The 13948-nt window shown below is 40.3% G+C and overlaps 1 protein-coding gene across 10 annotated transcripts in view; it reads left to right on the forward strand.

Annotated features, from left to right (window-relative positions):
• The window catches only part of SHTN1 (shootin 1), a 108226-nt gene that overhangs the window by 12230 nt on the left and 82048 nt on the right, over positions 1-13948 (forward strand). For 9 of the 10 annotated variants that reach the window (XM_081573481.1, XM_081573484.1, XM_081573479.1 and 6 more), the window contains exon 2: positions 6215-6267. In XM_081573481.1, coding sequence (XP_081429607.1) covers positions 6227-6267 — 41 coding nt within the window. In that variant the 5' untranslated portion in view covers positions 6215-6226. Of the gene's footprint in view, positions 1-5897; positions 6120-6214; positions 6268-13948 lie in introns of those variants that run through there. The other variant, XM_081573482.1, reaches the window with a different exon arrangement.

A 13948-nucleotide genomic window follows, 5' to 3' on the forward strand; every position in this document is an offset into this window, starting at 1 on the left:
GATTTTTGCCCATGGTATATGGAGAGAGTTTCTTAGAAGAAATGACAGTTGAACTGCATTGAAAAGGAGGATGTAAGGAAGATGGGGAAGGGAAGACCTTGTAGACAAAGGGGAAAATATTTGTAAAGACACCAGCGTATGAAAGGTCTTAGAGGGTTTAGGGAAGCATTGGAGCTTTGAGGGTGATGGAGTGAGTTCTGGTCTCTGAATGGAGAGAGAAGAGGAGAGTGGGGTTCCCAGATGTGAAGCTAACATCTTTGGTAGCTTTTAAACAAGAGAATGAAATAACCAGATTGCTTTGTTACAATACTAACTATCTATTTTGTAAAGAATGAACTTGGTATATAGGGAGGCTAGAGGCTAGAGGAGTTGTTGTTTAGTCCCTAAGTCGTGTCTGACTCATTGTGACTTCATGGTCTGCAGCACACCAGGCTTCCCTGTCCTTTCCCGTCTCCTGGAGTTTGCTCAAGCTCATGTTCATTGAATTGGTGATGCCATCCAACCATCTCATCCTCTGTCACCCCATTCTCCTGCCTTCAATCTTTCCCAGCAGCAGGGACCTTTCCAGTGCATAGGCTCTTCACATCAGGTGGCCAAAATATTGGAGCCTCAGCTTCAGCATCAGTTCTTCCAATGAATATTCAGGGTTAATTTCCTTTAGGATTGACTGGTTTGATCTCGTGGCTGTCGAAGGGACTCTCAAGAGTCTTCTCCAGCACCACAGTTCGAAAGAGGCAATGGCTACAGAGAATAGGGCATATTGGAGAGACATTTTGAGATCTGAGCAGTTTGAAGATCCTTTGGTGGTAAGGGGGAGGTGGGGAATTAAGGGCGATGCTGCGATACTAGCTTAAGAACTAGGTAGATGATGGTCCTGCATACAGGAAGTAGGGTATTTGGGCAAAATTTAATTGATGAGTTCCCTTTCTAACGTGTTGAGTTTGAGGTGCTTGTAAGGTATCTGGGCAGTCCAGAAATACTGTCCAGTAGAACTTCCAGCTGTGATGGAAGTATTCTGTGTTCACTATCCACAGTGGTAGCCACTAGCCACGTGTAGCTATTGAGCAGCTGGAGAGCTGAATTTTAAATTTTATTTCATTTTAGTTAACTTAAATGTAAGTATCCACATGTGACCAGTAGCTACCAGATTTGACAGTGCAGGTCTTTCGTAGTGGTTGGAAATACTTATCTGGAGCTAAGGCTAGGATGGGGTGGTTAAGCTTCCTGAGACTGAGAGGGGCACTGGACTCTAAAATGCTAAAACTGGAAAAGGTCCAGGCAAACTGATTGATGTTCATCCTAGCCAGAGGTGTTATTGGCCTATAATTATGACTTTAGTTGTCATGTTTCTCAAACAACTAAGTCTCCTCAGCTGCTTCCTGGGATGGCTATGGCATGGTCTGCAGCTTGGAAAGAAAATTCCCTTTCTTGGCATTAGGGGGTTAGAAAATGGAAAACCAGCATGATTCTTGAAACACGTGCTTTGCCTGATATTCTCCTTGTTTTCTCCACATCTTCCTTTTTCTTCCATTCTGTCTCCTATGTAGTGAGTCTCTTCTTTGGCTACACATTAAAATCACCTGGGGTGCTTACTTCTTATAAAAAATATGGCTGTCCAAGGTCCACCTACTTAAATCAGAATCTTGGGTTGGGGGTGGGTGGAGAGGGAATTAGGCAGCTGTAGGATTTAAAAGCTCCTCAGGTGATTCTAACGTGCAGCCAGGATTGAAAAGCACAGCTTCAGAAATGCCTGCACGTCTTTGGCACCTTCAGGTTTTTACTACACAAACTACAATTGATCCTTAGCCCCCCTCTCTTCTCCTTTTATTTGGGGGAGGAGAAGGCAATGGCACCCCACTCCAGTACTCTTGCCTGGAAAATCCCATGGACGGAGGAGCCTCGTAGGCTGCAGACCATGGGGTAGCTAGGAGTCAGAAACGACTGAACGACTTTACTTTCCCTTTTCACTTTCATACATTGGAGAAGGCAATGGCACCCCACTCCAGTACTCTTGCCTGGAAAATCCCATGAACGGAGGAGCCTGGTAGGCTGCAGTCCATGGGGTTGCTAAGAGTTGGACACGACTGAGCGACTTCCCTTTCACATTTCACTTTCATGCATTGGAGAAGGAAATGGCAACCCACTCCAGTATTCTTGCCTGGAGAATCCCAGGGACGGGGGAGCCTGGTGGGCTGCCGTCTATGGGGTCGCACAGAGTCGGACAGACTGAAGCGATTTAGCAGCAGCAGCAGTAGTACTTAGCATTTCAGAGATTTTGCCATCTTTCAGGCCACGTATGACAGAAGGAAGTTAGCCTGAGACTGAAAGGTGTTAGGGAGCAGCCTAATCTCTTGTCATACACATACCTAATCTCTTGTCATACACATACCTTGTGTAAGGATTGACATACCTTGATGTAACAGTAATAGTTTTAACAAAAACTTGGGATCTTTGATCTTACTTGTGACAAATGGGGTCCTTTAGTTAAGGCATGTGAACGCTCAGTTGTGGCACATGGGATCTATTTCCCTGAGCAGGGATTGAACCTGGACCTACTGCCTTGGGAGCATGGAGTCTTAGCCACTAGACCTCCAGGGAAGTCACAACAGTTGAACATTTACTATGCCTAAGCATCCTTGTATCTTTAGTCCACCTACTCTTAATAGCAATACTATGAGAGATGTACAGTTGTTATTCCTATATTCCAGATAAGGAATCCGAGACTCAGAGAATAACCAAATTTGCCCAACATCCGTGGATAAGTGAAGAGCTTGGGCTGCACTTTTAAATTACTGTGCTGTGTGACTTTATAGTGAAATATACTTTAAGGGATGACCTCTTCCCAAGCTGCAGGTATCTTTCCCATGAAAGAGTTAGTCCCAATGATTTCTTCTTTTTTGTTGATTAATTCAACATTTGGAAGATTTCTCTCATCAAAGCACTTGAGTTGTGCAACTTGTGGTAAAAGTTTTTGAAACCGTGAGCCAGGTGTGAAACGATAAGGCTTGCTCTGTGACGCTTTGGCATTGCCAAAAAAGAAGTAGCTGAATAACATAGGTCACTACAGTGTTTACAAGTTTTGCTAAAAATGTATTCTTAGCATATGTACTCATTGTGATATATGTGTATGTGACTATTGTTTAGGGCAGTGAGCTTGGTTTTTTAATTTGAAAGAAATAGAAATATATGAGTAAATGTTTCTATGTCCTATTCCCTGAGTGCCCCTTCCCACTACCAAATGGTTGAACTCATACTTTTTCTACCCCTGGGCAGGTACCTGGTATCATTTTTTTTTAAATTGTATTCAGTCATGGAAAGCATATTTTCTGTGGTTTCCATTAAGATATAATAGGTTAAGGGTTCATAATTAATGCTTTTCATAAAGACCCAGTAATTGGGAGTCTGGACTCTATTGGCAGTGGAATGGAAGAACAGTATCGGTTTTTTTTTTAAAGGCCTTCAAAGCCATTATCTAATGCTTAAATAGGAAAAAAAATTTTTTAAGGTCAATGTGAGATCATGAATTCTTTCTTTATTTTTTTTGTATATCTGTAATGTAGGTCATCAAGAATAGAGCAGTAAATCAATTTTGATTTTTCAACTTTATCTAAGAATACTTTTGAATGTTAAGTAAACTGAAGCAAAGTCTCTCACTAAAATATTTATTTCTTTTTTTAAACAGTATTAGATGTAGTAATAAAATTTGGGACCATGACCATAGACTACCCAGTGATGTAAGTGCATGTGTCTTAGAATCTCTTAGTTCTTGTTTCTTTTTGTTAAAAAAGGAGGTATGGGGCATTTTATTGAATTTTGAGACCCGAGGACAATTTAGTTCACACTCATTGGTTGGATTTGTATGATGGTGGCTGATAAGGAGCTGGTGAGCTTCAGTTCAGTCGCTCAGTCATGTCCAACTCTTTGCGACCCCATGAACCACAGCACACCAGGCCTCCCTGTCCATCACCAACTCCCGGAGTTTACCCAAACCCACGTCCATCGAGTCGATGATGCCGTCCAACCATCTCATCCTCTGTCGTCCTCTTTTCCTCCTGCCCTCAATCTTTCCCAGCATCAGGGTCTTTTCCAATGAGTCAGCTCTTCGCATCAGGTGGCCAAAGTATTGGAGTTTCAGCTTCGACATCAGTCCTACCAATGAACACCCAGGACTGATCTCCTTTAGGATGGACTGGTTGGATCTCCTTGCAGTCCAAAGGACTCTCAAGAGTCTTCTCCAATGCCACAGTTCAAAAGCATCAATTCTTTGGCGCTCAGCTTTCTTTATAGTCCAACTCACACATCCATACATGGTCACTGGAAAAACCATAGCCTTGACCAGATGGACCTTTGTTGACAAAGTAATGTCTCTGCTTTTTAATATGTTGTCCAGGTTGGTCATAACTTTCCTTCCAAGGAGTAAGCGTCTTTTAATTTCATGGCTGCAGTCACCATCTGCAGTGATTTTGGAGCCCAGAAAAATAAAGTCAGCCACTGTTTCCACTGTTTCCCATCTATTTGCCATTAAGTGATGGGGCCAGATGCAGTCTGTGATTAATCAAATCTTTTCTATTGAAACTATTTTTAAAAGGGCTATATCTTTACATGTATGCATTAAGCCATCTATGGGCTAATTTTCAAAGGTTCTTTTTGGGTGTGGCTTTGATAAAAAATGTCTATTAGTTCTTATTTAGATGAAGTGTTGGTAAAACTTCTGGGCATTGATGGTATAATCCCATAAATATTTGTTTATTTGAATTGGATTTTAAGATTTCAGTCCTGCCATCATAGTAACTACCCTTCAGATTGCTGTTGGAAGAAACAGCATGTACTTTACTATATGAATTGTTTTGGGGGTGTCTGCTCCAGTAGTTAGATTCATACACTCTAGCATTAATGACCAGAATATTTGGAATGTCCTTAAAACTACAGGTTTCAGGTTTTTTAATTTCTGCCTTCAGGTTATTCATAGATATAGAGAGCTCTGTCTTTTTTTTTTTTTTAAGAAAAGCTGAGCTTTTAAATTGATTAATTTATTTTACTTAGTTTTGGCTGTGCTGGATCTTCATTGCTGTGTGGGCTTTTTTTCTAGTTGCAGGGAGCTGGGGCTATTCTCTAGTTGCTGTGCATGGGCTTCTCATTGCAGTGGCTTCCCTTTGCAGAGCACAGTCTCTAGACATGTGGGCTTCAGTTGTTGCAGATCCCAGGCTCTAGGGCACAGGCTCAGTAGTTGTGGCCTGCAGGCTTAGTTGTTCCATGGCATGTGGGATCCTCCAGGACCAGGGATTGAACCTGTGTCTCCTGCATTGGCAGACGGATTCTTTACCACTGAGCCACCAGGAAGACCAAAACGGAGTTTTTGAAGATAAATACCAATTAAATTTTTTAAAAGTCAAAGTATGAAAATCCAAGCTTGGTTATTGCCTGGTTCTCTCGTACCAGTCAAAATGGTGCTGGTCTGGGAGTGGACAGCAATTCTGCTGGGCCCACCTTAGACATTCTGCTCCATCATTAATCCTAGATCATTCTCTTTCTTCCCACCATAAACTCTGAACATCACATTCTCAACTGTGAGGATATCTAAAAATGGTGCTTTGGCTAAAAGTTGAATGCGGGGGTTCTGATCATTTTTCTGACAGTAGAGGATTTAAGTAGAAAACTGCTACTTTCCCCACATAGTTGGATATATTTGCAAACAACTCCCATATTCTTGCAACTTAGAGAAATGAATTTGGCTAAGATCTGGTCATAGCTTGGTGGTTGATGATCTTGCAGTGCCTGAAAATAGTTGTTCTTAGCTGAATGCTCATAGCATAAACTTTCATCTGTGGATAGAGCAGATATGTGACACTGAGTTTATTTTCTCGAGGCCGTTTTCAAAAATACACCTCTGATTACAGTACCGCAGCCTGATTATGCTGGGAGGAACTTCAGGGAATACCCACCTATCTCCTTTCACAATTGCTGAACATCAGAGATGAGAAGTGACTTCTTCCTAGTGACCCAGGAGAACTGAAATTTGGCTCAGGGGACTCACATCCACTCTGGTCTCTTTTTCTTCCTTTTTCTTTAAAGCAGGAGCCCATCTTCTGTAGCCTCTTCTCCACCCCACCCCCAATCTAGTAAATAGACAGTAGGAGTTAGTTGGGTTCCCAGGTTTTTCCACAGTAAACTTTTGATAGCATTGTGACATTTCTTTCCTTTTTTTTTCTTTTAGCAATAGGTGAATATGAAGACCTTAGAGCAGAGAACCAGAAGACAAAGGAGAAGGTTTGTATTTTACCCTTTATTTCCTCTCTTACATGTGTAAAAAGCTTAGACGGCATGGTGCATTGTTCTGCCACCAATTTCAGTTAAATGCGAATGAGAGTTGTTTTTTTAAAATTTCTTTTCTCCTGCATGTGTGGTTCAGGCTAATATCAACTCCAGGCTCCAGATGGTAAAGAATAGCAGGCATGCCACAGTGGGCGCTGCTCTGGGAGATTAACTACGCAGCTAAATGTGCAGCAAGGCACCAGGCCAAGGAACTCAGGCCCCCAAGAAGTGTACTTTTTGCAACAGTCAGATTTGGGATTCTAGTGATGGCATTGAAGGCCTGAGACATTTACCTTTGGGGTTTAAGCATCTTAGATCTGGAGGGAACTCTTTGGAATTAGTCCACTGGCGTTTAGCTCAAATGTCTCCATAAACCCTTTGTATGTTTGCTTCCTCTAAATATGTGAATAGTATGTTGGAAATTGCAAAACACCCAAGTGAAGGTGGTGGAGCCTGATGAATATTTTCCTAGGCTCTGGCAGTTTTATTTTTTAATTGTTAAGTAATTGAATTCTACTTACCTTTATGTCCCTGAATATACCCATTTAAGATTCATGAGTGTTTTTTTTTTTTAACATATGTCTTCTTTTCCCTATAAGTTTAAGGAAGGGACAAATAGAAGGGAAGGCTAAGTTTTAAGAAGTACAGGGACTAAGTAGAGAATGAAAAGGAGGAGAGAGAGAGAGAGCTGTCCATTATTGTTGTTTAGATATAAATGAAGTTTACTTTAGAAATTAAAATTTTCTATTTTTAGAAATTTCTTTGATAGACCAAATATTTCAAAGCATAACATCTGTAGTGGAAAATTAATAAAACAGGTTCTTTGTGGTTATTAAAGAAGGTGCTCATCATTGCTGCAAATTATGTGACCTTGTCTTGAAAATTTCAGAGTAAGAGCTGTATTGAAAATTGGCAGAGAGCTAAATATTTTGGAGGGATAAAATAATAAATTGTGGCATATTTGGGGAGTATTCATTGAGCTCTTAAAAATCAAGCTCTTACATTTAACTTTTTAACTCATGTTAATTTGCCAAGTATATAGATGTTGGTGTGGTAGTATTAATGGTAAGTACTCTAGTTCAAAGCACATTATAGTGGATTTTTAGATAGTTATTTTTCACTCAGATTTCTTGCCTATTTGCTCATTTGTAAATAAACCTTTGGTGTTCTATGAAATTTTAAGCATCTTCCCTAGGCAGTGCAGGAAATGGTAGGTGGGTGATGAGAATATTTGTGATAGAAGATGGCTGGTACATGCATCTAATATGGTAAGAAGGTCACAGAAGAAAGTTTAACAGGTTTTCCAGTTCTTAATTATTAGACAACAAATGTCCCAAGTCTGCCAGCAGGTGGGGAGTGTGTGCCTAGATCCTGGGTCCCTGATGCCCCATAATTTCAAAGCAAAGCTGATGGGTGATGCTTAAGCCAGATAGCTTGAGCCTCTTTCCTAAGATACCCAACCATCTTCTAGCTCGGGGAGAAAGAGCCAAGACTTAGCAGTTGAGTCTCCTCCATAGATGTTTCTGGTCCAAGAGAGAAAGAGCAAATCAAGTCGGAAGGGTTAATTAAGGAGCACTCTTTGATTTACATAGAAAGTAGGACTAGGGAAAGCAAACATGTCTCCATATGACAGCAAAAGAAGGATCTAGGAGAACATGAATAACATAAGAGGAATAAATTTTTTTGTTTTTTTTCTTATCCTTCTTTAATCCTTGCTTATTTGTAGACATAGCATTGCCCTGAAAATAGTAGACATTCTATAAACATCTGTTATTAGTGATGATGAAGGTTGTTTAACTGTGAGCCACTTTCTGCAGTGAGTTTTTAAGTGAACCATCTGTAATGCAAGTGAACAGCAGGTAAAATGTGTTTGGCAAAAGAAGGATTAAAAATTAACTTGGCCTTTTACCTGTTTACATGTTTCTCGACACAGAGTATGTCCAGAAAGTTTTCTAACATCTCTATTGACCTGCTTCTGTACTCGTTCTTTAAAGATAACTATTAACAGAAATGGGAAGAAAAGATGTGAAAGTGATATGGAATGCTGTGTGGTCGGGTAAAACAAAATAGGATGGTTTTAAGTTTACCGCACTCTTGTTTATCTTGTGTTAAAAGACTAGCAGGCTTATTACTGCAGATTTTTCCCCCAAAGGGGGCTGTATGACAAAGGAGGGAAGCCTATAATAAAAGCCTTTTTATACAGCACAGAATGAGTAAAAGCAGCTTTAGTTCTGGAGGTGGTAAATGGAGAACACCATTTTCTCTGGCAAAGCACTTTCTCCTGCCTGGCTGTGTGAGCTTTGTGCAGTCCACATCAGCAGATATTCATGGCTATTCTTACTTCGTGACCCCAAACAAGTTCAGTTAAATTCGTCAAGGATGGGAATCTAAAGTAAGACTCCTTTTGCCATAGTTAATTCAATGTGGGCAAATTTTGCAGACATGGAAGGGACCAGACAAATAAACAGCAAGTTTTTTCCTTCCATGTGTCCACATTAAGTTTAACCATCTTTGTTGTCTGGTCACGAACCTTTTCAGTGGGAAGAGACAGTGGGCATGATTCCTTTGGGTAGATCTTTTTATACCCTGTTTGGAATCTCCTCTGTTGAGGCCAGTGGTAGGATGTGAATTTCCTCAGAACAGGCGGTTGCTTATGAGACTGTTTTTTTTTAAGAAGCTACCACAGGTCATGTACATCCCATTATCTTCCTTATCTGATGCTCCCAACAACCCTGTGCCAGCTTTGTTTCACAGAAATCAGGACCTCAGGGCTCAGCATGGGCTTCCCTGGTGGCGTGGAAGGTAAAGAATCTGCCTGCAATGTAGAGACCCGGGTTCGGTCCCTGGGTTGGGAAGATCCCCTGGAGAAGGGAATGGAAACCCAATCTAGAATTCTTGCCTGGGAGAATCCTATGGACAGAGGAGCCTGGTGGGCTACAGTCCATGGGGTCGCAGAGAGTCAGACATGACTGAGTGAGTAGCACTTTGACAACCTCCTTTTCAGGGCTTGACAGAGTCTAGATTCAGACATAGGTATCCTGACTACAAATACTCATGTTGAAGCAGATAAACTTAGGGGAGCTAATTGACTTTTCTCACAAAAGTCTTGGTTTTATTCTTAGCTCAGGAATTTTTCACCAGAAATGATCAGATTCAATACTTTTCTGGATCGTTCTTCACCATATATTGGTTTGTATTTAAAAACTGAAAGTTAAATGTCAAATCAATCTTACATTAGAAAAATTCTCACGTATGTGTGTTTCTGTGTGTGTCTGCAGATGTGTGCCTGCAGATGTGTGCCTGCAGATGTGTGCCTGCCTGTGCGTGCATGTGTATAGATTCTGACACAGTGCAATCCAAGGGTCAGAGTAGGAGATTTGGGAGAGTGGCCAATGTCTTAATGGTCTTTCCCTTTGCAGTTCTCCCTTTTTAAGAACAATGTAACATCATTTTGTGGTTTTTATCAATTTTTTGAGGATGGAATCAGGATCTGAGTTGATGAGGAAACCTTGTATTGAAGGGAAAAGTTTTTGCTGAATGCCTTCTGAGCACGGGGATGTAAAGAAAAATGTGTGAATATCCCACTCTTAAGTAAAACTACTCTAATGAGGGATGCAGGCAAGTTGACAAATGACTGTGATGAATTGTGCGTATCCATGAATGCTTAGAGTTTGGGGGTAGGATGGGAAGAAGAACAGAGCCAAGATGCCTACCCAATTCCAAGTGACAAACTCTTCTTATCTCTTAATGCTTGGCTTAAATATCACTTAAATATTTTTTTTCAAAGTCTTCTCTCTCTCACAAGCAAGATTGTTGCTTCTTTGTAATGAAACACCTGTATATTTCTTATGTACTTATCACATCTTATCAACCAAAATTCATTATCAAAATATTATATATGGCACAGGTAAGTTGTATGGGTTGGATTAAACGGTTTTTTTTTTTAAGAGATCATTATAGGTGGAGATGATGGAAAGGTTGTTACTTTCCACTATTTTTTGCCTAAGTAGCATTATCAACAATGTTAGAAACTGGGAAGGCCTATCACATTGATTTCAATAACCCTTCCAAATTATTTTGGGGGTGAAAGAAAAATAGAGGACTATATATTTTGAAGTCAACCAAACGAAGTTTCACTCTGCTTGTGAAGCAGTTATCATATTTAAATGTGTTAGTCATGCTTCTACAATTGAAGGGCATCCTTTATGACTCATTCAGGATCTTTGTCATAGTCCTTTGTGGTTTTTTTCCTATATACGGGGAGGGGGGGCAAAGCTTCTTTGAGCTTTTAATGGAATAGCTTTCACATTTCTCAGGGTGGTGGGGTTGTGTGTGGAGTGTGCATAAAAAGAAAGAAATCTGTAGAATAGAAGAATGTCTGTCTTTGAACAGTAAGTATTTATGTTTAATACTATGTTCTGAGATCGAGTTTTGAAATGAATAAATGTTTAAGTGGCTGATTAGAAGTCGTTTGGGTGAGCTACTGTAACCCTGCATCAGGCAGTTCTGTCAGCTTGCCAGGAACAATGAATGAAAAGGGAATGAGACAGACACTTTCCAAGACTTAGGTTTCAAGAAGCAAGATAGATGATACTGTTTGCATCTTGGCTGAGTTGTCTATTGTTAAAATTTCTTCATCTTGTGTAAATTTCAGAGGTGAAGGTCCCCAAGTATTTTATTTTTAAGAAATCAGTAAAGAAGCCACTATAAAGAGCAAGATACGCACCCATTATGCTAACTGTTCATGCATAATACATTCACATACATGCAGTTTCTTTAGAACAGAGTGGCAAGTGGTTGTGCCAGAGAAAAAGTAATTACTTAGCAGTTTGAAAGTGAAAATGAGTCTCTTATTAACAGCAATCTATCCAGAAACAAAGAGCAAGGATCTCTGTTCTGATGACATGTGTTTCCATCTAACACACAATACCTAGAATTTGGAGAATGCTGTAAGACAGCTTTAGGGGGCAGCTACTACTTTATTGCCTGTGAAAATTGGAGGGAAAGAACTTTGAATTGGAAGAAAGAACACCAGCCAAAGAGAGAGTGAAAAGAATTTCGTCCTAGTGGGAATGATTTAATTTACTGTGTTCTTTAAAGATAAGCTCAGCTGAGTTCTAGCCAGACTTACAAAGGTAGTACAATAGAATTGTTGATTTTTATTAAAAATGATTTGATGGTTTTTGAGCTGCATCACCGAAGACACTAAAACAGGTAGATATGCACAATTCGAATGCTATGCCTGTTTAAACTTTTTAATGTTGTAACTGGACAAAAAAAGGAATGACGTTCAAGAAAAATAAGTAAAAAATGGTGTACAGTTGAGACCTCTTCAGACCCAATGTTGTAGCCTCTGCGGTGTGTTCCTGTAGTGCAGTATTTCTCTCATTATAGCAAGTGTTGTTATAAATTGCTCGTTTCATTGTTGATCTTTCTTGGTCGATCGTAAGTTTTATGAGAGCACTTTGCCTGATATGTTTCTCACTGTATTTTCTTCCTGCTTAACACAGTGCCTGTATGAATAATTTGTTCAGTACTTGGAGGAAGGAAATAAAGGCTTTCAGTGATTACAGTAGATACCTGCTTAGAAGTCTTAATTCAGTCAACTGTAAGGCAGTGATCTTTGTCCAGATTGTCTACTCTGTTGTCCTGTGTAGGCAGTGCACGTGTGCACTTCTTGGGCTCCAAATTGGTGTTTCTATAGGTTCACAACCCTTGGTTAAATTTGTGCATCATGGAGATAAAAATGAATGTTTATGTTAGTGGAAGTTAGACACAATTCAGAACATCAGAGATTTTCTTGCATAAACATACACACAGCAAAATATAAAGATATCTTAGTGTCTAAATTAGTTATCTATACTTCTGCTGAGCCCCAGTGAGCAGACATTTTAGTATAAACTGGAGTTGGATGATATGTGAGGCAGAAAGAACAGAGCTGCCCATTTTGGTAGGGGAGAAGGGAGCGCCAGTTCACCCTGGAAAGACTTTCCCCTGTAAATTAGCCTGCCAGTGCTTTGAAATGCTAGTGTAGTTTCCGAAGCCAGGTATCTGCCTGGATGAGCCTCAAGGAAGAGTTCTGGAAAACAGCCAGGGCTTCTAATATTAAGAGCTTTCAAAACCAGCAAGGCTAACCATCGGCCAATTCGCGATTTCATGAAGAGCCAGAATAGAGACTCTAGAATAGATGTAATGTTACCCAGCTTGCTTCAGCCAGCCAGCACTCGTGCTGCTGGGTTCTACCCCAGCCTTGAGCTGCAGAGAATCGTTGAGCATCTTAATTAAGTGATGTGGGCCCAAGAACATCTGTTGCTATTGCAGAGTCTTCACGAGCAATTCTCACACAAAAAGAAGCAGTTTCTGCAATTGGTGCAGCTGCGCAAGCAGAAAGAGGACGAGGTGGGATGGGTGAGGGCCTTCTGTGGGACATAAAGAGGTAACATCCTTCCAGAATCTTTGCTCATTTCTTCCTGTTGGTGAAACGAGATAAAGATTACAAGATATATTTCTGGGTTCACCTAAAATGATGAAATAAGTAGATGTTTGGATTTCTGCTTAGTAAACGGATGTATCCTCCATATTTTGCTCAGCTCTGGTTTGGAATAAATAAGTTGCTTTTGCAGCATGTGTAAATCTCTGCCCCCCCAACAACCCCTTTCAGTATCCATAGCAGATGGTAAATTCTGTGGCTGCCAGTTCTATCATAATATGGTTGCAGAAAATAGAAAGCAACATGAAGACCTCTGATAGAACACAGCTGGTGTGTTCGGAGACCGCTTTGAAGCTGCTGGTGATGACTGTAGAGTTAGTGTGAAAGCGTATAGGTGAACTGTAGAAATGTGTTACTTGAATGTAGGGATGAGACTGTGATTGCTGAGACCTGTTGTTAACCAAAGCATGTCTCCCTGGGCCTTATGAGGGGAGAGCTTGGGCGTGGGTGGGCAGATTGGCAGACTGGTGGGGAAGTGCAGAGCAAACAGGTGCCACATTTGTGAAAACGAGAGGAGCATTCCCGAGTCAACTGGCTAGCTTGCTCCTAAAGCAAGTGTTACACTATCTGGTGGGGAAAGGATCTCATAAATTTAATTGAGAATCCAGGAGTCCAGTGCTTGGAACTTGAAACACCAAAAGACAATAAATTCGGTTGACACATTAAGTTGGGACTAGAAACTGTATTAGAATTACTTTTTTTTTTTTTTTAGCAGAAGTTAAATTCCCACAAGAAAGCTTTAATGAAAGGATATTCCTTTTCCTTTAGAAAATGGTCCTGCATGATCCCTCTTGTGGAGGGTCTGAGTCAGGATTTAAGTAAATAGCTTTGCTAGTTTAGCACCATGTACTCATTTCATGTACGCTAGCCAGAATGGGTTTACCCAAATAGACAGAGGTTTTTAAAACTAAAACTTTAAAAAAGTTTCAGTTCTTGATAGACTAACGGACAAAACTGACCAATAGCTTAATTTTTTTTATTTTAAAAATATTTTAAAATCATAGAAAAGGGCAGAGAATAATATGACACATATACATGTCACAGAATTAGCTTACTTTTTGAAACTTAAAAGTAAAATTGAAGGTCTCCAGTGTCACCCAACCCTAGACCCTTCCCCTCACTGGCTTTTAAGAGGCAACTGCTGCT

The sequence above is a fragment of the Giraffa tippelskirchi genome, chromosome 2 (genome assembly GCF_054371585.1).
Source record: "Giraffa tippelskirchi isolate mGirTip1 chromosome 2, T2T-mGirTip1v1.2.pri, whole genome shotgun sequence".
NCBI classification, from domain to species: Eukaryota; Metazoa; Chordata; class Mammalia; order Artiodactyla; family Giraffidae; genus Giraffa; species Giraffa tippelskirchi.